This window comes from Trachypithecus francoisi, unplaced genomic scaffold (assembly GCF_009764315.1).
Source record: "Trachypithecus francoisi isolate TF-2019V2 unplaced genomic scaffold, Tfra_2.0 Lachesis_group0, whole genome shotgun sequence".
Classification (NCBI taxonomy): Eukaryota; Metazoa; Chordata; class Mammalia; order Primates; family Cercopithecidae; genus Trachypithecus; species Trachypithecus francoisi.
Genome location: NW_022681453.1, coordinates 155,911,414 through 155,939,298, shown reverse-complemented (window position 1 = coordinate 155,939,298; position 27,885 = coordinate 155,911,414). Strand labels below are relative to the sequence as shown.

The window sequence follows — 27,885 nt, the reverse complement described above, 5'->3', positions numbered from 1 at the left end:
AAAAAAGAAGAAGAAGAAAAGAGGATTCTTGGGCTTGGTCTCTCTTCACCTATCTTTACAGGTCCTTGAGTCCTAGCAGTCTCACGGATGCTAAAATTCAAAACTAGGATAGTAAATAAAATCCTCAGAAGTAGGAATTTAGTTTGATAAAATTAAACCAAGATAAATGAGTAAGCAGGCGCAAATGGTGAATTCCTCAGGACGAACCTCTCAAGGCAAAGAATTACCTGAAAGTGAATTAGAATTTAAAAAAATATTTTTTAAACACCCCAAAATAATTATTTTTAAATAAAACTTTAAAATCCACCGAGGATTTAAAAACTATCTCCCTCTGCTGGGTGCGGTGGCTTACGCCTGTAATTTCAGCACTTTGGGAGGCCAAGGCGGGCGGATCATTTGACATCAGGAGTTTGAGACCAGCCTGGCCAACATGGTGAAACCGTCTCTACTAAAAATACATAAATTAGCCGGGCATGGTGGCGTGCGCCTACTCCTCCTCCTCCTCCCAGTTACTGGGGAGGCTGAGGCAGGAGAATTGCTTGAACCCGGGAGGCAGAGGTTGTAGTGAGCCGAGATTGCGCCACTGCACTCCAGCCTGAGAGAGACAGAGCGAGACTCCGTCTCAAAAACAAACAAAAAAACAAACAAAACAAAAAAATTACCTCCCTCTAAGAGATTCTAAAATTATCAGTTTTTTTTCTTCCTTTAAGTGGCCAAGGACTTTTCATTTTCCTGACAAATAGTTTTCCTAACTAGAATGTAAGCTAAATGAAAGTAGGTAAATATTTCTAAAACTTTCAGAAAGGAAGATGACCAAACTGGTAAATAAAGAATGTCTGGGCCAGGCAAAGTGGCACACACCTGTAAGCCCAGCAGTTTGGGAGGCTGAGGTGGGTGGATCACTTGAGGTCAGGAGTTCCAGACCAGCCTGGCCAACATGGTGAAACCCTGTCTCTACTAAAAATACAAAAAATTAGCTGGGCATGGTGGTGAGTGCCTGTAATCCCAGCTACTCGGGAGGCGGAGGCAGGAGAATCGCTTGAACTTGGGGGCAGAGGTTGCAGCCACTGTACTCCAGCCTGGGCAACAGAGCTAGACTCTATCTCAAAATAAAAAAAAAAAAAGGATGAGTGACCAAGACAAAAACAAGCAAAGAAAACACCTCTGGAAAACTTAATCAAGAAAAGATAATCTAATCAAGGTAGTACAGAGAATAATAAATCCATCTCTTGCCATGTAAAAAAATTAGTTAAAATAAATATTCTAAGAAAAAACACCAAAATTAATAAAAAATGAAGCAGTATGTAAACAGAACAATGATAATAGGAGACACTGTAAAGATTATCAAAGATATGAAGGCATTGTGTCCAGAGCAATGTTGGAGCAATTTATTTCAAATTTACAAGGAAGATATAATTTTCATGATACTTACATTGATTGGGAGGGTAGAAAAATATGGAAATCTAATAGTTCTGATTAGTTTTAAATATTTTATTTTCCTTCTATATAGATTTTGTTGAAATAGAACAATGGATGTTTTTTACATTGTTAAATTTAACTTCTATATTTTATTTTTAATCTATGGGAATTGTTTTCCTCTGGATCTTTTTCCTCCACGTAAAAAATTTTAATTAAGGTATAGCTTACTTAAATTAACATAAATAACATTTTACGTGCACAGTGTGATGATGCACGTGTGACAACCACCCATATCAAGATATAAAATATTTCTGGGCCAGCCATCGTGGCACATGCCTGTAAACTCGGCATTTTAGGAGGCCAAGGCAGGAGAATTGCTTGAGGCCAGGAGTTTGAGAACAGCCTGGGCAATACAGTGAGACCACTTTACAAAAAAAAATTAAAAAGAAAACATTAGCTAGGTGTGATGGTGGGTGCCTGTGTCCCTAGCTATTTAGGAGGCTGAGGTAGGAGAATCACTTGAGCCAGGGAGGTGGAGACTGCAGTGAGCCATGATCATGCCACTGCACTCCAACCTGGGTGACAGAGCGAGACCATGTCTTAAAAAAAAAAAAAAAGATTTACCAGAAAAAAGCATTAATTAAGGCAATTGACAAAATCTGAATACGATCTGCAAATTAGATAGAAGTATATTAGCATTAATTTCCCAATTTTGATAATTTCACTGGTGTTGTATAAGGGAATTCCTTGTTTTCAGGAAACACACACTGAAATATTTAGGTGTAAATGGACATCATTTCTGAAACTTATTCTCAAATTATATATATATGTATCTTTACTTATCTGCTCATACCTGTATTGCAGGGACTAGAAGCTAAGGAATCATTTTTTTGGATTCCCTTGCCACCTTAGTTCTGGATTAGGTTTTACAAGTGGGAGGCACTTGTGTGAGATTAGGAGGCAGAAGAAAGGTAAAAGCTGCTCTTTTCTGTCTCTGGCAATTGTGGTAGCAGCAGACAAGCCTGACCTTCTCAGTGGCAGCCAGCACCCTAAGCTTCTTTAGTGGTGATGAACGTTCTGCAGCTCCTGATCTCAAGTAAAATAAACCCTGCCTTTTTGCAACTTTAGGTCTTCCAATAACTTGTCACCTTTTTGTTTAAAAAACTTAGAATGGGTTCTGTTTTCCTGTATGATATGCCAGCCAAGATGTTATTCATGTAAAAGGCAGCAAGCAGATGTTTTTGACCATTGAAAAGAACTCCAGGGAGACAACACTCATAGACCCTTCCTGAAAAAAAACAAAAACAAAAAAAACACACACAAAAAAAGACTATAATGAAATCCAGCCAAATAAGAGGTGAATACAAATAAGAATTCAGGAAGGAAGAACTGTGTTTAATAGATGGATGATTACAAATGGAGCAGTGTAAAGGGATAGGAAATGTTGCAGGGCAGTTAATACAAGGTAGTTCAGGAAGGCCTTGCTTTTAGGGTGACATATTGAGCAGAAACTTTCATGAAATAAGGGAGTGCACTACGGGGTATCTGGGCAATGAGTTTTCAAGTTCGCTTATAAGTAAAGTGTTACAAACATCAGGAAAAACATTCATCATTGCTATCCGTATCTTATAATTGAACTAAGTGATTATGGCACCTATTACCACCTGATGGCAGCACTCTACAAGAAAGCTAAGCAGGGACAGCGACCTATGCCTGATGCAGTAAAACTATAGCCAGTAGCTGTATAGAAAAGCAAACGTCACAGACAGGTAAGAGTTCTGTGATGTCTCTAATCTCTGAATTTTAAACTTACCAGAAATGTTGTGGACTTTCTTATTTTAGCAGAAATAAAACAAGGAATATCTCCTGTGTATATATTTTATGGCTTCCAAATTATGTTCCTGTATTGTAAGTGGCAAAAAGATCAGATCTACTTTGTGTAATTTGTTATTTTTACTTCCCTATTTGAAATGCATCTGCCTAATGTGGTCGCCCTTGCTTGAGGGGAGTAGGGGAGTCTTTCTATTACCTGGACAATCCAGAAGGTCATATAACCATCAAAGATGGGCTGATAGTATATATAATGTTTCTTCTTCACCTATAAATAATTGGGGCTCTTGTGCTAATATGATTTTGGACAATCTGCCAGTGTTTCCACATCTACATCCAGGGAAGTAGTATCTTAATTATTCGATTAGACAAATGTTTATGGATAAGCCAGGATCTGTGTAAAATAGCATACAGGGCTTTGCCTGGTTCATTCCTATTTACACTTCAGGTCAGAGTTTGGGTGCCAGCTCTACCATAAGGTCCTCCTATGACCTCAGTTCTGGTGAGGTTTCTATCCTATGTACTCCCTTGGCCCCACACCCTCTCACTTACCACCCTACAGTGTAATGACTTGTTCACTTTACTTCTTGCCTGAAAGCTCTGTGAGAACAGGGAATATATTCATCTTGTTCATAATTGTATTCCATTCGTGGGCATTGTGCCTGGCACATAGTAGGTACCTAGTATCTATCTATCTATCTATCTATCTATCTATCTATCTATGTTTTGTCAAATGAATAAATTTCCAGGATCCTTAGCTAGGTTCTCTTTTTTGAAATTTTTTTCATTATTAAAATAAATTAAAATAGTTTATTTTTCATTATTAAAGAAAAACAGTTGCTTAATCCACAGTGACTCAATTTTTTACACTTACATTTTTCTTTTTTTAATTTAATTTAATTTTATTATTATTATACTTTAAGTTCTAGGGTACATGTGCATAACGTGCAGGTTTGTTACATATGTATACTTGTGCCATGTTGGTGTGCTGCACCCATCAACTCGTCAGCACCCATCAACTCGTCATTTACACTTACATTTTTCATTGTGTATTTCCTAAAAACAAGGGCATTCTCTCCATGACAGCAGTACAATTATCAAAATCAATACATTAGCAATGATACCTTATCTACAGACTTTATTCAAATTTTGCCAATTTTCCCATTGATGTCCTCTGCAACAAAAGAAAAAAAAAAAGTTTTTCCTTGTCTGAGATCCAATTATAGATCACAGGTTGCATTTAGTTGTGATATCACTTTGGTGTCCTTTAATCTGAAACAATTCCTCAGTTTTTCTTTCACGATATTTTGAAGGGTATAGGTGTGTTATTTTGTAGAATGTTCCTTTTTTTTTTTTTTTTTTTTGAGACGGAGTCTCGCTCTGTCACCCAGGCTGGGGTGCAGTGGCCGGATCTCAGCTCACTGCAAGCTCCGCCTCCCGGGTTTACGCCATTCTCTCGCCTCAGCCTCCCAAGTAGCTGGGACTACAGGCGCCCGCCATCTCGCCCGGCTAATTTTTTGTATTTTTTTAGTAGAGACGGGGTTTCACCGTGTTAGCCAGGATGGTCTCGATCTCCTGACCTCGTGATCCGCCCGTCTCGGCCTCCCAAAGTGCTGGGATTACAGGCTTGAGCCACCGCGCCCGGCCTCCTTTTTTTTTTTGTTTGAGACGGAGTCTCGCTCTGTCGCCCAGGCTAGAGTGCAGTGGCGCTATCTCGGCTCACTGCAAGCTCCGCCTCCCGGGTTTACGCCACTCTCCTGCCTCAGCCTTCCGAGTAGCTGGGAGTACAGACGCCCGCCACCTCGCCTGGCTAGTTTTTTGTATTTTTTAGTAGAGACAGGGGTTTCACCGTGTTAGGCAGGCTGGTCTCCATCTCTCGACCTCGTGATCCGCCCGTCTCGGCCTCCCAAAGTGCTGGGATTACAGGCTTGAGCCACCGCGCCCGGCCTAGAATGTTTCTTAATTGGGGTTTATCCGATATTTCCTCATGATTATATTCATGTAGTTTTGGCAAGAATACCACAGAAGTAATTTTGTGTTCTTCTCAGCACATCATATCATGGTGTTTATTGCATTACTGGTGATACTAATTATAATGACTTAAATAAAATGTTACCTACCATTAGTAGGTATCTAATGGTAGGTACTCTACTATCCTCTACTATCCTTAGTATCTTGTAGAGCGAAACTTTAAGACTGTGTAAATACGCTGTTTCTCTTAATATTTTCACCACTTAGTTGTGGCATCCATTGGTGGTTCTTGCTTGAAACAATTATAACTCATACAGTTGTCAAGTGGTGATTTTCTTTTTTCTTTTTTCTTTTTTTTTTTTTTTTGAGAGAGTCTTGCTGTGTCACCCAGGCTGAAGTGCAATGGCACAATCTCAGCTCACTGCAACCTCCGCCTACTGGGTTCAAGTGATTCTTGTGCCTCAGCCCCCACGTAGCTAGGATTACAGCCTGGCACCACCATGACCAACTAATTTTTGTATTTTTAGTAGAGACATGTTTTTGCCATGTTGACCAGGCTGATTTTGAACTCCTGGTCTCAAGTGCACCCGCCTTGGCCTCCCAAAGTGCTGGGATTACAGGCGTGAGCTACTGCACCAAGCGTGATTTTCTAATTCTATCATTTCTTCTACATTTGTAAGCTGGAATTCTACCATAGCAGTAATTCAATTTTTAAATGAGCATTTTCTTTTTTACCGTGGTTTCTAATTTGAAAACTTTGTAAACATCTGACTACTTCTATTTTAGACATACACATATTTCTTTTTTCTTTTTATTTTTTATTCTGAGACATGTTTTCACTCTGTCACCCTGGCTGATTTTTTTTTTTTTTGTAGCAATGGGATTTTGCCACGTTGCCCAGGCTGGTCTTGAACTCCTGAGCTCAGCTCAAGTGAGCCCATCTCGGTCTCCCAAAGTGCTGGGACTACAGACATGAGCCACTGCACCTGGCCAGGCATATACATTTCATACCTTCTGTGGACCTGATGAATTATTGATGCATTATTTCCCACCGCAAAAGCCCTTGTGGACATTCCTTTATAGGATGGTTGCTTAGATGAACATTCAGTAGTCTCATCTGGGAAAGTCCTATTAAGTCCTGGAGGACTGTAGGAGCTCTGCAAATAATTTTGGAACCAGAGAAACCTGTACCCAGATTGATTCAGCCTCTTACTCCCCAAACAACCTTAAGCAAATTATTGAACCTCTCACAGTCTCGCTTTTTTTTTTTTTTTTTTTTTTTTTTGAGATGGAGTCTTGCTCTGTCACCCAGGCTGGAGTGCAGTGGCACGATCTGAGCTCACTGCAACCTCTGCTCCCAGGTTCAAGCAATTCTCCTGTTTCAGCCTCCCGAGTAGCTGTGATTGCAGGCATGCGCCACCATGCCTAGTTAATTTTTGTATTTTTAGTATCGACGGGGTTTCACCATATTGGTCATGTTTGTCTCAAACGCCTGACCTCAGGTGATCCACCCGGCTCGGCCTCCCAAAGTGCTGGAATCACAGGCGTGAGCCACTGCGCCCAGCCTCACATCTCACTTTTATTCCTGTCTGCTGAGGGCAAGAACGATGTCTTTTTTCCACTTCAAAACTCTAGTTCACTGCATTCACAAGAAAACCTGTAGTTAGTGTCTGTTGAACTGCATTGTATCTCCTCTATACTATTGTCAGCCCATTTTCTTTTTTATTTATCTGTTTTTATTTCATCTGTTTTATTTCTTTTTTATTTCATCTGTTTTCAAGTCTTTTTAAAGATTCTTCTAAATTCCTTTTGGGACCATTCAGGTTTTGGGTTATACCTATCTTCCTACACTTTAAATTTCCTATTTTTGTATAGATATATTTCTCTCTGGCTTTGTTTCTCATCTTAGGCAGTTCCACATAGATATTTATAAAGATTTTTCAGATTTTTTTCCAGCTACAGCTTGTTTTGCATTTCATTTTTTTCTTCGTTAAACTCACACTTTGTTGTCATTTTTTTTTCCAGAAATTAATGCTGCTCTAAGAGTCATGGAACGACAGGGAGAAGTTTCATTTCTGTTTGCAGAGTAGTCAGCATAGATATTTCACTCTCCTCGCCACAGTGCCAAATTTAACTGTTTTTGTTTTTTTTCTGCAACCTCCACCTCCCGGGTTCAAGCAGTTCTCCTGTCTCAGCCTCCTGAGTAGCTGGAACTACAAGTGCATGCCACTATGCTCGGCTAATTTTTGTATTTTTAGTAGAGATAGGGTTTCACCATATTGAGCAGGCTGACCTCAGGTGATCCATCCACCTCAGTCTCCCAAAGTGTTGTGATTACAGGTGTGAGCCACCGCACCCAGCCTTGACTGTTTTGTTATCGTCACATGAAGGCTGAATCAAAAATTCCTTTTATCCTCCAATTTTTACTCATTACTTAGAGTGTACCTAAAGTTATTTACCAGCAAAATTTGAACTGGGAGAAAGATTTCTGATCTCCAAGCTTAGGAATTGGCTATTCAATGCTTTCTTCCTGTAAAATGTCCATGTCAGCCTTCTGGATATAAAACAGGAAAGCCTGGGTAACAGAGGTAGGTGTGAGATGTCTTGAGTCACATTTCTAGCTCCTCCCTGCTTTTATTTCAGCCACAGCAGCAGCAAGTTCTGTGCAAGCTCAGATTTATACTGCCTATATCCTACCCTAAGATGAAACCTGCAGACTCTGCTTTTTTGTATCAGGTTAAGGAAGCCCGTTCTGTTTTGGGCACAAATATAATCCAGGAGGGCAAGGAGTTAATAGCCCTAGGGAAATCCTCAACCATTACAGGATGGTATTGATGGATAAATGCTGTAGCTTCAAGATGGACAATCCAGAGAGGTATTCTGTATGTTTTTCAGAGGTGAGTGAGGAATAAACAGTGGTATCAATACTGGACAATTATCTTGAATATTTCTTCTTTGTTTTCTTACTCTCCCTGACCTATCAATTTTGTTCCCTGAAAGCACTTCCTATATAAACTACATGCACCCAAATCTTCGTCCCAGGCTCAAACTAAGCCAAAAATTCGTTCAACAAACATTTACTAAGTGACTGTGCTAGGTACTGAGACAGACAACCTAGAAGATAAAATTCCCAGTGCCTGTCCTGAAGTGCATAGCGAGACAAACAAGGAAACCATTAACAACAACAAAACCACCCTACAATTAAAGTGAAGTAGGAAGGCATAGGGGAACGGGTATCTAACCCATGCCTGGGGGAGGCGATTCCTGGAGGATGTATTCCTTGAGCTAATGGATGGAGTGTGGATCAAATACAGTAGTAATGACTCTATATGCTATGTATTAGGGTTATGCTCTGCCCCATTGCAGTATGCAGTACCTGATGTGATTTTAGGTGGTCCATGGATGGACATTTAAACTTTTTGTAGTTAATGTGTACTAGAATAAAAATAAGGAGCACAACAAACTTGAGTTCACAGAGTATTGTGGTTTCGGATAAAGCCAAATTTTTTAATGAGTTGAAATTGGCTTTAAATAAAAGTATTTAATGAATAATAATACCTAGGTGCAGATTGGCAAATATCGTGTAGGTGGTGTACAGATTACCCAAGTTTCGGAAATAGCATTATAGCAGAAGGACTACCTAAAATAAAATTCCTGCCTTCCAGGAACTTAACAGTTTGTTAAGGAACACAGACCCATAAACAGGGGTGATAAATGCTACACTAAATTTGGAAACCAAGTACAAGAGGAAGACAGGAAAACAGTGAAGAGCAAAGTGAGGGAGAGGCTACCGGCTACAAGACCAGTTGGAAGGCTTTTGCTCTAGTCCAGGGGAGAGGTTACAAGAGCCTGAATTAGGGTGTGGCTATAGAAATGGAAGGAATACAAGTAATGTTAATAGGCTAATTGCAACCCTACTGTGAAAACCTTACTGGTTGCAAGCAGTACGAAGGTGAAACTTGTCCAACCAAGTCAAGGGCAGTGTTGCACACACACACACACACACACACACAAGTAGTAGGACAGCTGAATTAATCAACTATAATTAAAAGCATACTTCTATTTGGCTTCGGTTATCAGAGTGTTTTAGTGTGAAATATTTAGATATTTGCCCCCATTTTCCCCACTTAGGAGCTGGAGAAATATTAACACATATGTATAACGCTTTCCATGTTCTAGGTTTTTTCTGAGTGCTTCACATTTGTTGACTCCTTTATCCTCATTAACCTTTATTTTACAGATGAAGAAACTCAAAACATAAGGTTAGATAACTTGCCCAGGGTAAAGCAGCTGAGAAGTAGCTAGGAAGAAGCCCAAGCATTCTGGCTATTCTCAACACTACACCAGAATAAACGAGGCCGACACACAAGCTAAGGCAAGTCACACTTCTGTATTGGATTGTGAAACAATCACTCTTATGGTTGACAAAGGTTCTCGGATTGCAATTTCCCCACCTATAAAATGGAGATAACGACGCCGGGAGTTTGGTGCAGAGAGAGAGAGAATGAATATAAAAGTGAACTTCAAACTATGTATGTGGCTCTACGTACTACTTTTTCCAAATATGAATACGGGAACCCACAAACTGCAATTTATCAGAGTCGGTAGAGCTCGTAGCGCCAGGGCGAGACTCCGCTTCTGGGGCCCCGCCCACCGGGAGCGGCAGGTGGGGCCGGCAGATCTTTGCGCATGCGGAAACCGCTGCCCGCTCCCACCTCTAAACCAGGCTCAGAGTAGCTGCTGTTTCTGAGAGAACGATTCGTAGGACAGCCCCTCACGCGATTCCCTTTTGCCCTTCTTCTGCAGGCCTTTCTGGTACTTGAGCGGTGTTCAGAGCGTGACCAGTTCTCGTCTATCCGGCTGTCTTTAGGGAGCGATGCCTAGCGTTGGCCAATAGTTGGCTGTCGAAAGTGCCGGCCCCCGCGCCGGCGCCTGCAGCAGCCGGGTGGGAAGGCGCAAGATGGCGTGCCTGTTGGAGACCCCAATCCGCATGAGCGTCCTTTCGGTGAGTGACCCGCTGCGGCCGCCCGCCCGCCCTCCAGGGAGCCCCATCCCGGTCTCCACCATTCCCCCAAGCGTGGTGTGTCTCCTGGGCACCACCCCCTGGGGTGGTCCCCGGCTCAGTCTTGGGCCAGGGAGTGAGCGAGGGTGGACAGGCGGGATAGACGGGCAGAGGGGACCCCGGCCGAGCCAAAGACGTTTCCAACTCTGGGAGCTCCTGCCGGTGCGGGTTTCCAGGATGGCGTCTGGCAGGCGGGGTAGCTGGGCTTACAGACAACTGGCCCGGCGGCGCGGCTTGGACTTTGCCAAGCGTTTCACTGAGCCTTCCTCTTAGCGATGCCGCTTCCTGGGGCCGAGCGCTCTGCCTTGTGAAGCGCCGGGCTTGCAGCCGGCCTGGGAACGAAAGCCTACTCAGCTCTCCCGGGCTTTGGCAAGAAGAGGTGCAGGCTCCTTGGCCCCCATTTCCTCAGAGCTGCCAGGCCAAGTCTGTGCGACTTCTGTTGCGTCCCAGCACCTGGGCACCGGCTGAAGCTGTTTGCTTTTTGGCAATGGTGATTCGTATCAGCTGCGACTCTTCCTAGTGTGTGTGGTTATTTAAGCCCCTTTCCTCCGCTCTGCTCAGAGGTCGCGGCTCTGAGTCAAAGGAACTCTATGTTCCCTGTGCCTGGTATTCCGTTTTTCTTTAAGGGGAGTCAAACATTGAAGGGGGGAAAAGGGGGAGAGATTTCCCCATTGTTGAAAGAAGGGAAGGTATTGACATGCGAGGAAGTAAAACCTGTTTTGTTTTTTTTTAAAAAAAGTTTTTTTTAAAGAAAAAGACGACTTTCACCTTTCACTATGTTGCTCTTGAACCAGGACCAGGAATGAAAGTTACTGGGAGATAACTTCGAAGGATTTTGCAACAAATTCGAGCTGTCCGACTCTGAGAATGGTCAGTTTACCAATGGTTCATTTGCTATTGTTGGAAACAAGCAGGCAAATACTGATTGACCATCTTTTAGACTTGTGGAAGCCCGTCTGATACTGAGAGGGTAGTTGGATTATAAATGACTTGTCGGGTTCCTAGAGTCTTGTAACTACAACCGGTTTCTTTTCTCTTCTCTGACTTGTCCCACAAACACTCACCTATCTGAAAGCACCTAGGACATTCGCTTATGATTCAGGGTTAGAGCAGTGTGGCAGACCTCAACCTTGAAAAGGCTTAAGTTGTCAATACAATAATAATTTAATTTTGTGAGGCTGTCAACAGATTTTTCCCCCGATCCATTTTAGCAGTCGTTTTTTCTTATTTTTTAAACTGCAACTAAGGAAATACCGTTTACCTAAGTATTAGATCAGATTAGCCTGTTACTCCGTCACTGACTGTAATACCCAGGAATATTTTGTGGGAGTGCAGGCTAATGATTTTTACCTCATTATGTTAAAAAAAAAAAAAAGTGTGTGTCTTGGCTGTTCTCAGTTCCCCTTTAATTATGCATTTAGGTTTCATTTATTCGTCAGTTCACCTGAAGCTTACTTTTTGGATGTTGTCAACTTGTGTAATGCATATGATTGAAAGTTTTCATTTGTTTCACTTCCTTGGTAAATAATATTTTCTGCTTATTCAAAAACTTCTTGAAGAGTATTTTCTATCAATACTTCTATTTACTATTTGCCTTTAGCCCTAGTCTCATTAAGGGCTTTTTTTGGGGGGGGGGAAGTAGGAGCTTTTGGATAAATGATTTAAAATGTTTAAATTCACTGATTTTACTAATTTAAAGTGAAACCTGTACCTTTCAAAGTACAACCCAGAGCACAACGTTTTGAAATGCAAACTAGAACAGGAAGTATTCATCAGAAATTATCTTGAATGGTTGATTCCTTTAATAAGTTACAATGTACCAGTTATGTACAAGCTCTGCATTGTATACCTTAGAGAATGCAAGGATGAGATCAGAAATGCGTTTAAGGAGCTCATAGTCTGAATGACGCTGTAACTTGATAAACATAATTTCAGCAAAGAGGCCTTCAAGTTGTTTTAAAGGATTTCCATTTGAGTCTATACCTTCTCCTTGGGAGATCTCATTGATTTTCTTATAACCTTAACTGATCAGTTCACACATCTACATTGCCAACCTTGACTTTCTTCTACATCTAGTCTTGTATCTTAAATTGTGTGTAGATGACACCCATCGCTTCCAACAAAGCACATTCCTTCTCCTAAGGGGAATTAGTTATGACTTCCCAATTTCTGTTAATGGTATTATCTTTTACTGATGAGTCACTGTTAAACCTCCCGAATAATCTCTGGTTCTTCCTTCTTTCATCCCTCTATATCTATCAGTTGTTAAGCTCTGTTGCTTCTTTATTCTTAGTGTTTCTCATATCTTTCTGTTCCCATGACCGCCCTCATTCAGGACCTTGTTGTTTTGTGCCTGCACTACCACAGCGTCCTTTTAGTTATTTTTACTGTCTCTAGTGTCTTACTCTCTCAGTGCAAGTCCAATGTCTACATTAATTTTACTAAAGAACTCTGCACAGCTGCTCCTCGGTTTCTTTTTGTTGAGTTTATTTTGCCCAAAGGCCCAAGTTTATATTCAGCTTCAGAGTTGGGATTCTTTATTTTCTTCTTTATCTTCTTTTTTGTTTTTTGAGATGGAGTTTTGCTGTTGTTGCCCAGACTGTAGTGCAGGGGCGCTATCTTGGCTCACTGCAACCTCCGCCTGCTGAGTTCAAGAGAGTCTCCTGCCTCAGCCTCCTGAGTAGCTGGAATTACAGGCACCCGCCACCTTGCCCAGCTAATTTTTTGTATTTTTAGTAGAAACGGAATCTCACCATGTTGGCCAGGCTGGTCTCGAACTCCTGACCTCAAATGATCCAGCCACCTTGGCTTCCCAAAGTGCTGGGATTATAGGCATGAGCCACAGCACCTGGCAGAGATTCTTTATCTTCTACATGAGCCTTCTATCCTTTATAAACTGGCTTTCTCAGGTTAGAGTGATACAGGATTCTTCCAAACTCCAGTAAATCTTATTCTTCTTACTCATTTGTACATATGAATTTTAGCTTTGTATATATGTATTCTGTACATCTACTTTGAGCTTCTGCCATTTGCTGGGCAGGCATGGTGTTGAGTTTGAGAATACAGCCATAAGCTACACAGACCTCTGTCCTTCTGGAAATGTCAGCCTAGTGGGAAAAATAAATATCAAATAATCACACAGTTTGTGAATGGTGATTAGTATTATGAATGAAGTATATAGGGTGCTGTTCAAACATGTCATAGAGGAAACTGATCTAATATGGAGGGCAGTCCAAAGAACTAGGGAAGGTTTCCCTGAAGAAGTGACGCTGAGCTGAGAGTTCAAGGATAAATAAGTACTAACTAGAAAAAGTGAAAGAAGAAAAGCAAACAAGGCAAAGGGAACTGCTTTTGCAGAGGTCTTTAATAATACTCTATCTTGTCATATTAGAGAGTAAATTAATTCAGAAGTAACACTTTGTCTTGCAAATCCTAGGTACTCAGTAACTGTTTGACTGAACTATCTATTTTGGAGGATTGGACAAACTCCCCAGCCGTCTTTTAGACTGCACCGTGACCACCCCATCCGTCTTTGGTTTGCATTTAGCATTACAACATCACCCTTTTCAACAAATTCATAAATTTCTCCAATTTTTTCTATACTTTTGAATTATGTAGATTGCATTTTTAAAAACGTCTATTTTGAAATAATTATATAGATTCACAAGAAGTTGCAAAGATAGTACAGACAGGTCCATGTGTACATTTCACCCAGTTTCCCTCATAGGTTACATCTTAATATAGTTACAATACAATATCAAAACAAGGAAATTGATCTTGGTATAAGTATGTATCTATTTCTGTATCATTTTATCACATGTATATTTGTGTAACCATTACCACCACTGTCAAGATACAGAACTATTCTGTCACCACAAAGATCTCCCTCATAGTCCCTCTTTATAGTCCCATGTACCCAGCCCCTCCCCCCATCAAGTATCCCTAACTCCTGGCAACCACTAACCTGTTCTCCATCTCTATAATTTTGTCATTTTCTATAATGTTATATGAGTGGAATCATACAGTATGTGACTTTTTGAGATTGGTTTTTGTCACTCAGCATAATACTTTTGAGATCCATCCACGTTGTTTCATGTATCAGTAGTTTGTTCCTTTTTATTGCTAAGTAGTATTTCATGGTGTGGATGTACCACAACTTGTTTAACCATTCACCTGTTGGGCAGTTTGGTTGCTTCTAGTTTTTGGCTAGTATGACGTAGTATGGACAATCATGTACAGGTTTGTGAGGACATAACTTTTCATATCTCTGAGTTAAATGCCCAGGAGTGCAATTGCAGAATCATATGGTAAATGCATGTTTAGTTTTAAAATAAACTGACAAGCTTTTCCAGAGTGGTGTGGTACCATTTTACATTTCTACCAGTAATGTATGAGACATTGTTTCTCTGCATCCTCATTGCCATTTGATACTGTTATTTTTTTATTTTAGCTGTTTTAGTAGATGTGTAGTAATATCTCATCATGGTCTTAATTTGCATTTCCCTAATGATTAATAATGTTGAGAATATTTTTATTTTTATTTTATTTTATTTTATTTTATTTTTTGAGGCGGAGTCTCGCTCTGTCGCCCAGACTGGAGTGCAGTGGCGCAATCTCGGCTCACTGCAAGCTCCGCCTCCCGGGTTCACGCCATTCTTCTGCCTCAGCCTCCCGAGTAGCTGGGACTACAGGCACCCGCCACGTCGCCCGGCTAGTTTTTTGTATTTTTAGTAGAGACGGGGTTTCACCATGTTAGCCAGGATGGTCTCGATCTCCTGACCTTGTGATCCGCCCGTCTCGGCCTCCCAAAGTGCTGGGATTACAGGCTTGAGCCACCGCGCCCGGCCTAGAGAATATTTTTATTTTTATTTTTATTTTTGAGATGGAATCTTGCTCTGTCGCCCAGGCAGGAGTGCGGTGGTGCGATCTTGGCTCACTGCAAGCTCCGCCTCCCGTGGTTCATGCCATTCTCCTGCCTCTGCCTCCCAAGTAGCTGGGACTACAGGCGCCCGCCCCTATGCCTAGCTCATTTTTTTGTGTTTTTAGTAGAGACAGGGTTTCACCGTGTTAGCCAGGATGGTCTCAATCTCCCGACCTCGTGATCTACCTGCCTCAGACTCCCGAAGTGCTGGGATTACAGGCTTATGTATCCTTTTGAGACAGTCTTACACTGTCACCCAGGCTGGAGTGCTATGGCCTGATCTCAGTTCACTGCAACCTCTGTCTCCTGGGCTCAAGCAATCCTGTCTCAGCCTCCCAAGTGGCAGTACTACAGGCGTGTGCCACCATGTCTGGCCATGTAGAGATGGGGTTTCACCATGTTTCTCAGGCTGGTCTCGAACTCCTAAGTGTAAGCCATACTCCCGCCTCAGCCTTTCAAAGTATTGGGATTACCGGTGTGAGCCACTGCACCTGGCCTGAAAATCTTCCTTATTTGCCATCCATATTTTCTCTTTGGTGAAATATTTCTTCGTGTCCTTTTGCCCACTTTCTAATTGGAGTGTTTGCTTCTTTACTGTGGTGTTTTTTTTTTTGTTTTTTTTTTTTTTGTTTTTTGTTTTTTTTTTTTTTGAGACGGAGTCTCGCTCTGTCGCCCAGGCTGGAGTGCAGTGGCGCGATCTCGGCTCACTGCAAGCTCCGCCTCCCGGGTTTACGCCATTCTCCTGCCTCAGCCTCCCAAGTAGCTGGGACTACAGGCGCCCGCCACCTCACCCGGCTAGGTTTTTGTATTTTTTAGTAGAGACGGGGTTTCACCGTGTAGACCAGGATGGTCTCGATCTCCTGACCTCGTGATCCACCCGTCTCGGCCTCCCAAAGTGCTGGGATTACAGGCTTGAGCCACCGCGCCCGGCCTTACTGTGGTGTTTTAAAAGCTCTTTATATGTTTGTTTGTTTTTAAAATTTTTTTTATTTTTGAGATGCATTTCACTCTTGTTGGCAAGGCTGGAGTGTGATGGCCCAGTCTCAACTTACTGCAGCCTCCGCCTCCCAGGTTCAAGCGATTCTCCTATCTCAGCCTCCCAGGTGGCTGAGATTACGGACACCCGCCATCACGCCTGGCTAATTTTTGTATTTTTAGTAGAGATGGGGTTTTACCATGTTAGGCTGGTCTCGAACTCCTGACCTCAGGCAGTCCTCCCACCTCAGCCTCCCAAAGTGCTGAGATTACAGGTGTGAGCCATCGCGCCAGGCTTATTTTATTTTTTGAGACAGAGTTTTGCTGGGCTGGAGTGCAGTGATGTGATCTCAGCTCACTGCAACCTCTGCCTCCTAGGCTCAAGAGATTCTCGGGCCTCTGCCTCCCAAATAGCTGAGATTACAGGCGTGCACCACCATGCCCAGCTAATTTTTTGTGTGTGTTTTTTGTAAAGATGGAGTTTCGCCATGTTGGCCAGGCTGGTCTCAATCTCCTGGCCTCAGGTGATCTGCCCACCTTGGCCTCCCAAAGTGTTGAGATTACAGGCATGAGCCACTGTCCCCAGCCACAAGCCCTTTATATGTTTTAAATATGAGCCCTTTGTGAGATAAGTATTTGCAGATATTTTCTTCTAATCTGTAACTTGCCTTTTCATCCTCTTAACCAGTTTAAGATGAACCTTGATCTCATACCTTATACAAAGAGTAACTCAAAATGGATCATAGATTTTATCATAAAATCAAACTTTTAGAATAAAACAGGAGAAAATCTGCAGAACCTTGGGCTTGGTGAAGAACTTTTAAATGTAACACCAAATGCATTACTTATTAAAAAATTAATTGGACTTTATCAAAATGAAAACTTACGCTCTGTGAAAGACCCTGTTAAAAGATGGTTGCTTTTAATTTTGGTCATTTTGTAATAGTAGAGAGGTAAGGCAACAAATTGTCTTTGAATCGTTTTGTAGTCTATTATAAACAGCTGAGGCACTTGTTGACTTTTTGTCTTCTTTACAATCCTTTCCCAGTGCTATTATGTCTTTTTTTTTTTTTTTTTTTGGAGACAGTCTCGCTCTGTAGCCCAGGCTGGAGTGCAGTGGTGTGATTTTGGCTCACTGCAACCTCCGCCTCCCAAGTTCACACCATTCTCCTGCCTCAGCCTCCTGAGTAGATGGGACTACAGGCGCCCGCCACCACACCCGGCTGATTTTTTTGTATTTTTAGTAGAGAAGGGGTTTTACGGTGTTAACCAGGATGTTCTTGATCTCCTGACCTCACGATCTGCTTGCCTCGGCCTCCCAAAGTGCTGGGATTACAGGTGTGAGCCACCGCGCCCAGCCACCAGTATGTTTTTTTTTTTTTGACAAGCAGCTGTTAGAACTATATAGGGTATTCCAAGTCTGGATATTCCTTCATTTTGTTCTGTTCTTTACAATTATAAGCATATTGTTGGCCTTGCCTATAGCTACTTAATGATTTATTCTCTTACATCAATAACTGGCAATAATTAGGAAAAAAAATTGCTGTGAAGTTGAACCTACTATCCTGTAAACAAAAATTTGGCCTCCCTAGGTTTTTAGTAATAAATGCAAAATAAAATCTGTACAGCACATTTTAAAGTTTGCCATTAGTTTACAAAGCATTAATAAGCACAGGGTATGTCAGTAGGTGGTCCTAAAATAAATTCATCAATGAATTGCCAGGAACAGTGGCTCACGCCTGTAATCCCAGCACTTTGGGAGGCTTAGGCAGGCGGATCACCTGAGATCAGGAGTTCGAGACCAGCCTGACCAACATGGTGAAACCCTGTCTCTACTAAAAACATGGTGACAGGCGCCTGTAATCTAGCTACGCCGGAGGCTGAGGCAGGATAGTCACTTGAAACCAACTGGGAGGTGGAGGTTGCAGTGAGTCGAGATCGCGCCATTGCACTCCAGAAAGAGCAAAACTTTCTCAAAAAAATAAAAATAAATTCATCAATGAATCAATGTGAACTTTCTAATCTTTAGTGGCAGTGTGTGAAAAATGAGAGGTGCTCATTGTATGTTTCTGGACATCTTGCTGTGTATTTGAGGAAAGACTGCCATCTAAATTCAGATAGTGCATGTTCAGAAAGTCTTTTAAACTCTGTAAAGAATCAAACACATTTATGTAGGGTCTTCAGATTTTACTTTTGAGACCTAGCCTTCTTATCACCTCCTATTCTCACTAAATTTTAAAATACTGTCAGCAGACAGGAATGTCAGTGATTCTGACTTGTATGTTTTTCAATTCTGATTTGGCATTTGTTTTTGCAGTACCATCTGTCCTATTGACTTCTGGGTAAAGATACGGTATTACATGAAAAAAACAAAGCTCCCGTTATTCTCTGGAAATTGGAGAGCAGCTGCCTTCACTGGACAGTAGTGCTGTGATCCCTGGGACTGTTGAGATAGAAATTAAAGGTATTCCAAATAAGAGTAGTTTTACAGAAATAGCCCCCCACTCCTGCCACTTGTTTTGTTGAAGAAAAACTGTTTTGACACATTCCATAATTTCAGAAGAATGAAGAGTTACATTCTCTAGCATATTGATAATGTAGGTATTAGAGGAAGGAGGAATGATGAAACATGTTAGGCTTTATATTAAAAATAAAAAGTTGGCCGGGCGTGGTGGCTCAAGCCTGTAATCCCAGCACTTTGGGAGGCCAAGACGGGTGGATCACGAGGAGATCGAGACCATCCTGGCTAACACGGTGAAACCCGTCTCTACTAAAAAATACAAAAAACTAGCCAGGTAAGGTGGCGGGCGCCTGTAGTCCCAGCTACTCCGGAGGCTGAGGCAGGAGAATGGCGTGAACCTGGGAGGCGGAGCTTGCAGTGAGCTGAGATCCAGCCACTGTGCTCCAGCCTGGGCGACAGAACGAGACTCCGTCTCAAAAAAAAAAAAAAAAAAAGTTGTGGTCCAATGGGAAGTTTTCAGCCTATAAGATCTATTAATATTGGGAGGTCTTTACCACCTGGAAAGTGGTTGTTGAACACATGCTTCTTTTGCCTTAGGGGTGTTTTTAAGAATTTCTTAGGCTTTCAGAAAGCTAATGGTGATTGATGGGATAAGGGAGACTAAGGAAAAGGAAAGAGTCATGATGATCATTATAATCAAGCATGATTCACAGGATTTATGCCTTTTTGGCCAGGTGGTATCATCTTCTGAGATGGTGAGAATTAGGAGAGGAATATGTTACGGTAGTAAGTAGGAAAATGAGTTTCATTTTGGACATGCCAAATTTGTAGTCAGTTGGATATAAAGGTTGAGTGCCTAAATCTGGGGTAGTGATCATTATTTTGGCATCATCATTGTATTGATCTCGGGTTCTTAGCTGTTTAAGGATGAGAATCTCAACACCTGCTTTCCCAGGAGACCATACATATGCCTAAATAGTTGCATAAGTTCTAGAGGTTGCTGGATTCACTGAAACCCACAAGTCACTCCAGAATTAACTTCTTTACTTGTCCCAGTGTGAGTCAAGAAAACATAGCAAAAGCCAGGTGCGGTGGCTCACGCCTGTAATCCCAGCACTTTGGGAGACCGAGGCAGGTAGATCACCTGAGGTCAGGAGTTCAAGACTAGTCTGACTAACATGGTGAAACACTGTTTCTACTAAAAATACAAAAAATTAGCAGGTGTGGTGGCACGCGCCTGTAATCCCAGCTACTTGGGAGGCTGAGGCAGGAGACTTGCTTGAACCCAGGAGGCGGAGATTGCAGTGAGATGAGATCGCACCATTGCACTCCAGCTTGGGCAACAAGAGTGAAACTCCATCTCAAAAAAAAAAAAAAGCAAAATTAAAAATCATTTGAAATCATTTTGGAAGGGTAAATATTGTAGCAATAAGGTATTAAAACTCATGAGCTATTATATGTGAGAATTATTTCCGAGGAGCTGTAATTTTTTACCCAGAGTATGCCAGTAATCTCCTAGAAGGTGTACTTTGTCCACAGAAAGGGCTTTGTGTAGCAGGCCTGGGATGCAAAGCTGGGCTATCTGGATATCCAAGCAAACTACAAAGTAAGGTGATTGTGGGTCTGGGCACAGGCAAAGTGAAAGAGACAGATTCGGGGTGGCCTGTGATATTGCCATGATTGTCACAGGCCACAATGTGGGTGACCAGTCAGATACATCTTGAGCAGCCCTGTAATAGGAAAGCGAATGCACCAGCTGCTGCAAGTGATGGGCTGAGTCTGAGGCAAGCACCATGGATAGCTCCAAGGCAAGGCAATTACTGCCTCTAAGAATCTGAAGCAAATAAAGCCCTTTTTATCAGGAAGGCATCTGGCCTGTCTGGACAATACTACTTCGAAGGTATGCTGTGAAAGATGGTACCCAGGATCTCCAAGTAATTACGTGACAGCAATTTTGAATAATAATTTCAACTATTCTTATGGGCCAGGATAACACCTCACCCATATCTGAATAGCCTCACTTTGTTATGTCACGATTGAGAAGCTGTCATTTAAATACATCCTAGTGGACTTCTTGGGCCATCTTATCACCTTGGGAGGCATATAAATGAACCTCAACCAATCCAGAGAATATCTCAGTCTTTGTAAAACTCCTCATCATTTTTGTAACTTTGCATGTGCTTTCCAGAGATAGTTCTTGCTCCCTTGGACTTTCAGATTATGCTATCTCACACCATGGGTTCTTAGCTCATTTACTCTATCCAGAAATATCTTTTACTGACCCTCAGTTTAGGCATTCTCATCTACAGTGAAGAGTAAGTAAATTGAATTTAATAGTGAGAAGAAACATTAAAGATCTTCTAGACTCAGATAGCTCTTTATGATTTGTACCATACTTTAAAAGGGTAAACATCATAGTACTTGATTAGAAGCATGAGTGCAAAATTACTTTCACTCTTGTGACCATCAGTCATTTTATGGCAATGTTTAATAGTTTACAAGGGCAATGATAATGCATTATCACATTAAAAACTCACTACAGAGCCAGATGTGGTGCCATACACCTGTAGTCCCAGCTCCTCAGTAGGCTGAAGCTGGAGGATTACTTGAGTCTGTGAGTTTGAGGTTTGAGACCAGCCTGTGCAGCATAGCAAAACCCTGTCTCTGGGGGGCAAAAGCCAAACAAGCAAAAAAAACTCCAGAAAAAGTAAAGGCTGCTCTTCATATCCCTTTTAGTCTAACTGTGCCCTGGCTTTTCTGTTATGAAAAAAGAAAATCCCTCTTGGTTCGAGTATAAAATCATGGAATCTTTTCTTGGAAGAAACCTACAGATAATCTTTAGTTCATTCTTGTCATTTTTTATTGAGGAAAACTGAAAACTGGAGTGGCCGGGTTGCCAACTGTAATATAAAGTATCAGAGTCAGATCTCCAAACTCGCACTTCTTAAAAAAAAAATTGTGTGTATAGCCTTGTATTGTATATTCTTTATTATTATTATTATTAATATTATTATTTTGAGACAGATTCTCGCTCTTGTCACCCAGGCTAGAGTGCAGTGGCATGATCTCAGCTCACTGCAACCTCTGCCTCCCAGGTTCAAACTATTCTCCTGCCTCAGCCTCTCAAGTAGCTGGGACTACAGGCTCCCGCCACCACAACCGGCTTATTTTTTGTATTTTTAGTAGAGACGGGGTTTCACCGTGTTAGCCAGGGCTATCTGCGTCTCCTGACCTTGTGATCTGCCTGCTTCGGCTTCCCAAAGTGCTGGGATTACAGGCGTGAGCCATTGTGCCCGACCACATAGCCTTATATTTTAGAGTTTTATTTTCAAATTTGATAAGCAGTGATTAATTTACTGTTTATTTTTAATAAATTAACATGTGAAGTCTGTTTTTTGGTCTTTACTGAGAATTCAGGCTTACCTCTTATGCTATACAAGTATATTAAATTTAAAAATTATATATTTTAGTGTTTTTATGATTGTGTTTGTGAAATTAAAGTAGATTCCATTCTAGGAATCTCAGTTGCCATAGTATGTTACATTCTACACTAATGAGGCCCAGATACACTGTGAAATAACATTTTAGAAACTTGCCAAAGTTACTAGAGGCTACAGAAATGCAGAGCTTTGATTAATCTTGGGAGGGAGGATGCAGTGAAACTTGACATAGCAAATAATGAGTAAGGATAAAGTTGGTTACAAAAATAGTACACGAGGGGTCTTTAAAAGGAATTGAATGTTTTAAATCTCATCAAGTTCTAATGGGGCTAGAAGTTTGCCAGAATACAAAGAGCAAAACAAAATAAAACCAAAAAAGTCTACATCAAAATCTTGGGTTTTGAGTAGTATTTGGGTATTTTCTTCTACTTTTTTTTCTCCTTTTGGAGAGAAATTGGAATGCAGGAATTTTGGAATACCTAAGAAGGACACGATAGCTGTTTGCAAGTCAAAGGTATGTCTTTGTTGATAGTGTTACCCTTTTTTGTTCCAAGTAGAGGCAGATTTTTTCCCCTCAAGATTAGGGAAGAATTGCCTAACAATTAGTTTTGTCTAATAGTGAAATTAACTTTGGCAGTGAAATAGTACACATCACCAGAACTCTTCAGGCAGCAGTTAGACAGTTGTATTTAATGTTTTATGTCTTTCATGGTTTCATGGGAACGCATCTAGAACAAAGGGGAAGTCATGTTGTTTGAAATTGAAGCACAATTTAGTAAAATACTGCTTTTAAAGTACTGGTGTCTGATATTCTGGATTGTGGCAGTTCTAATCTCTCTAGGGACAAGTGTCACTGGGCTTTAAAATGAAAAATTGAGAATTTGTGATTGATCTGAGCAGTTTACTTATTTGGCATTTAGTAAATTGTCACAGTGACAGAAGGAAGTATTTTTTGAACTGAGGGTTTTGGAGGTATCAGAAAATCAAATTTTGGTTTCACATTGTTTTAGGGATAGAGAGAGGTTCTGGGGCTCCCAGTTGACCAGAAGGTTGAGTTGTTTCAGTTTGTGGTTTCCTAACCCTATCAGACTCACACACTCTACTTGTAATAGATATTTTGTGGCACTTTTTTGACTATCTTGAAGTGGCATTCATAGATAAGTTAACTGTACTCACATGTAACTTTTAAAAAGTTGACATAATGCCCCAACTGTAATAAAGGAGAAAGACATGAAGCTAATTTATAATATTATTAAACCCGTAAATACTCAGGTCCTACTATACCAGAAGTAATAAAGTAACAGTATATTCGTAAATATACATAGTTTTGTTGTGAATGTACAGTTACACTGCAGAATGATATAGATGTGTTATAATGTTTACTTAAATACAATAAATGATGTTTTTGTGTGACTTTCTGAAATGAATGACTTTTGGTAAAATTCCTACCAGGACAAAATACCACCTTTTCTTTATTCACATGAATTACATTCTTGGAAAATCGATTGTACATTAAAATGGTACAAAACATACTTTTGTGTTTATATGTAAAATGGAATTCAATTCTAGGTTTTTTGCCTACATGACTGGACAGTGGAAAGTTGGGGTATGCATGCCTGTTGTCCCAGCACATCTAGCATCTTTAGTCTTTGCCCACTGTATATCAGTAGCATTTGCTGTCATTGTGACAGCCAAAATCATGTTTCAGACTTACAAAATGGATCCTGATTAGAACTGCTGAGAGCATGGGGCTTTCTGAGTGATGTGTGTGTCTTAGCATACACTCTTCCCTTTCTCACCTCCACTTCCACCTCCCCTCCACTGTGTGAGTGTGTAGTATAAGGACTTGGAAACAAAATGTGCTGTTAAACATTTTTTCCGTGCTGTATCTAGCCCTTAATATATGATATCACTTATTTATTATGTTTATTGCTTTTTCTCTTTCTCCCTTTGTTGAAATGTACACTCTTCAGTGGGCTTTTATTTATTTATTTATTTTTTGAGATGGAGTCTCCTGCTGTTACCTAGGCTGAAGTGCAGTGGCGTGATCTCGGCTCACTGTAGCCTCCACCTCCTGGGTTCAAACGGTTCTCCTGCCTCAGCTTCCCCAGTAGCTGGGATTATAGGTGCATACCACCATGCCCAGCTAATTTTGTATTTTTAGTAGAGACTGGGTTTCATCATGTTGGCCAGGCTGGTCTTGAACTCCTGACCTCAGGTAATCCACCCACCTCAGCCTACCAAAGTGCTGGGATTACAGGCATGAGCCATGCCCGGCTTTTTTTTTTTTAATGTTAGTTGCCTAGAATAGTACCTGCATAGCTGTTTAAATATTTGTTGACCAACTCAGTTAAAAAATATACTTCAGCATTATTTTGTGTTCTCAACTGTATACTATATCATCATAATACTAAATTACATTATCTCAAATACCTTTTTGCTTTAGAGCTCTTGAATGTGTTGTGCTCTCTACCTAGAGTCCTTGTCTTTTCCCACTCCTTTTTTTTTTTCCTAAGACCAAGTCTTGCTCTGTCGCCAGGCTGGAGTGCAGTGGCGCACTCTTGGCTCACTGCAACCTCCGCCTCCTGGGTTCAAGCGATTCTTCTGCCTCAGCCTCCCAAGTAGCTGGCATTACAGACACACGCCACCACACCCAGCTAATTTTTGTATTTTTAGTAGAGACTGGGTTTCATCATGTTGGCCAGGCTGGTCTTGAACTCCTGACCTCAGGTAATCCACCCACCTCAGCCTACCAAAGTGCTGGGATTACAGGCATGAGCCATGCCCGGCTTTTTTTTTTTTAATGTTAGTTGCCTAGAATAGTACCTGCATAGCTGTTTAATATTTGTTGACCAACTCAGTTAAAAAATATACTTCAGCATTATTTTGTGTTCTCAACTGTATACTATATCATCATAATACTAAATTACATTATCTCAAATACCTTTTTGCTTTAGAGCTCTTGAATGTGTTGTGCTCTCTACCTAGAGTCCTTGTCTTTTCCCACTCCTTTTTTTTTTTCCTAAGACCAAGTCTTGCTCTGTCGCCAGGCTGGAGTGCAGTGGCGCACTCTTGGCTCACTGCAACCTCCGCCTCCTGGGTTCAAGCGATTCTTCTGCCTCAGCCTCCCAAGTAGCTGGCATTACAGACACACGCCACCACACCCAGCTAATTTTTGTATTTTTAGTAGAGACAGTGTTTCGCTGTATTGGTCAGGTTGGTCTTGAACTCCTGACCTCACTATCGGCCCTGGCCTCAGTTTCCCAAAGTGCTGGGATTACAGGCGTGAGCCACTGCGCCCGACCTCCCCCCTCCCTTTTTCACCTGGCAGATTAATATTAGTCTTTCAGATTACTCATCCTTACTTCTCAGAGATTATTTTCCATCTTGTCCCTAACTTCAACGATATCTTCAATTTTCTTTTTACATTGTGTTTACTTTTATGATTACACTAAATCACTTTTGTGTGGTTATACTTGTAACTTGCTTGTTTACATGGTGTTTCCTTTCTGTACTACAAAACCCTGAGGGTAAGGAACTCCATTTACAATCAGAACATGGCATAATTCCTGGTAAATTAATGATACAATTCGAGTTTCATTTAAAATCAAATTTTTGTAGAGTTCAAACATCCTATTTTTGTGTTTGTTTCTTTCATCTCTTCCCAAACCAGGATTTTCTCTCACCATGCCGAATTATGAACAGTTTATCTTGAAGTTCCTAGTAGTTTGTGGGTTAATTGACATATTAACTTTTGATTAGCAACCACTGGTTTAAACATTTATTTTGTCTAGGGTCAGAATACCTCCTTGGGAATTGTAATGCTATTTTAATTTCTAAACAGCAAATGAATTAAATGAATAAGTAGATATGAAAATGAACTAGAACATACTAAACAAGTATCTTTGGTTTTTGCTAAGTATTTAGCTTAGTTTGAGAGTAAGCTGCTATCAGTTGAGGATGGGTATCTTTGAATAATTTAGCTTTAACCATGAATGTGAATAACTAAGAGGACTATTAGTACACTTGTCAGAGCAAATTACCCTCTTTGTACAGAAATAGAATTACCCTGAAAATCGGTATTTCAGGATACGTTTACAGTTTACAAGGGGTTTTCTGTGTGATACCTCATTTGAGGCACACTCTGAGACATGTGATAACATCGCCATTTTATAATTGAAGAAGCAGTCTCAAATTTTACCTTTTTCCAAAGCTGCATAGCTAGTGAGTGGCAAAACTAAAACTCATACCTCAGTCTTCAAATGCCAACTTATTTATTCTTTCTATTACATGATGTCTGAGGATGTTAGAAGTAAAGAACACTATATTTTAATAAAATATACACAGAGCAAGACTTTATTGAAATAAGTTTGGTATTTTCCTATTAGTCTTCAAATTTTTATTCTTCATTGTCTAATAAACTAATAGTTTTACCCTAAAACTTGAGTTGAACACTTATTTTTCCTATTTTTTGAGTTAAATCCTATTCATGACGAGTCTGGGGTTTAAACCCTTCCTGAATAAATTTTTTTCAAAAGGCAATGGTTTAAATTCACTGTAGTCATGGGTAGTTTATTCAGAGGGACAATCAGAACCTGTTCTAGTTTGCCTTTTTAGGACATCTGACTAGTTTCCTGAGCTATCTATAAGTTTTTCCACTTTTCTTTTGCAATTTTATTTTATTTTATTTTTTTGAGACGGAGTCTCGCTCTGTCACCCAGGCTGGAGTACAGTGGCGCAATCTCGGCTCACTGCAAGCTCCGCGTCCCAGGTTCACGCCATTCTGCTGCCTATAGTCTCCGTCCAATAACTGGGCCTATAGGCGCCTGCCACAGTGCCCGGCCAATTTTTGTATTCTTAGTAGAGACTGGGTTTCACTGTATTAGCCAGGATGGTCTCGATCTCCTGACCTCATGGTCGGCTCGTCTCGGCCTCCCAAAGTGCTGGGATTACAGGCGTGAGCCACCATGCCCGTCTTTTGCACTATTAAAGACAAACAAAAGGTGGGATTATACAGCTGAATTTGTCTCCAACAATCTTATTTTATGTGTCTTATTCTGTGACAGTTATTAATGATGCCCTCTTTCACTCTTAAAATTATCCTGATTTGGATGATAAATTTAAAGGCCTATAAGTTATCTATTGCTGTGTAACAAATTGCCCCAAAACTTAGCTGCTTAAAACATTTATTATCTTAGTTTCTGTAGGTTAGTAATACAAGTGTGGCCTAGTTGGTGCCTGTGGCCCAAGATCTCTTATGTGATTGCAGTCAGGGTGTCAGCAGGAGTCACAGTGTCATCTGAAGGCTCAGTTCAGAGAGAATTCAGTTTTAAGCTCACTCATGTGGTTGTTGGCAGGTTTTAGTTCCATGCCATGTGGGCCTCTCCACAGGGCAACTCCACAGCCTGACAACTAGTTTCTGTTAGAGAAAAAGGGAGGGGGCAGGGAGAACTTGGAAGTTTCTGAAATGGCATCTTGTTACCTCTGCTGCACTGCATTTGCTAGAACCTACTTACTAGATCCAGTCCTCACTCAAGGCGAGGGATTGCATGAGGGCGTGAATATCAGGAGGTGGAGATCATTGGGGCCTATCACAGATAGTCACCTTAATAAAAGGAAAACTGCTTCCACATAATACTTTTCCACAATGGAGTACAACTCATTACCTGTTGCTGTTTTTGTTTTCCTGAATAAATTTACTTCAAACGTCTCCCCAGCTCTCTTATTCGTGGCTGCTTCTGTGCATTTAATTGTAGCTGGAGAAAAACAGCCATGCTGATGGGTTTCCTGTCAAATTTATAATCAC

General features: G+C 41.0%; 1 protein-coding gene across 8 annotated transcripts in view; it reads left to right on the top strand.

Moving 5' to 3' along the window:
• The first annotated feature begins 9,781 nt into the window (after positions 1-9,781).
• The window catches only part of ARMC8 (armadillo repeat containing 8), a 117,487-nt gene continuing 99,383 nt past the window's right edge, over positions 9,782-27,885 (top strand). For 2 of the 8 annotated variants that reach the window (XM_033212541.1, XM_033212537.1), the window contains exon 1: positions 9,783-10,225. In XM_033212541.1, coding sequence (XP_033068432.1) covers positions 10,181-10,225 — 45 coding nt within the window. In that variant the 5' untranslated portion in view covers positions 9,783-10,180. Of the gene's footprint in view, positions 10,226-11,021; positions 11,153-27,885 lie in introns of all 8 variants that reach the window. The other 6 variants (XM_033212535.1, XM_033212538.1, XM_033212536.1 and 3 more) reach the window with 6 other exon arrangements.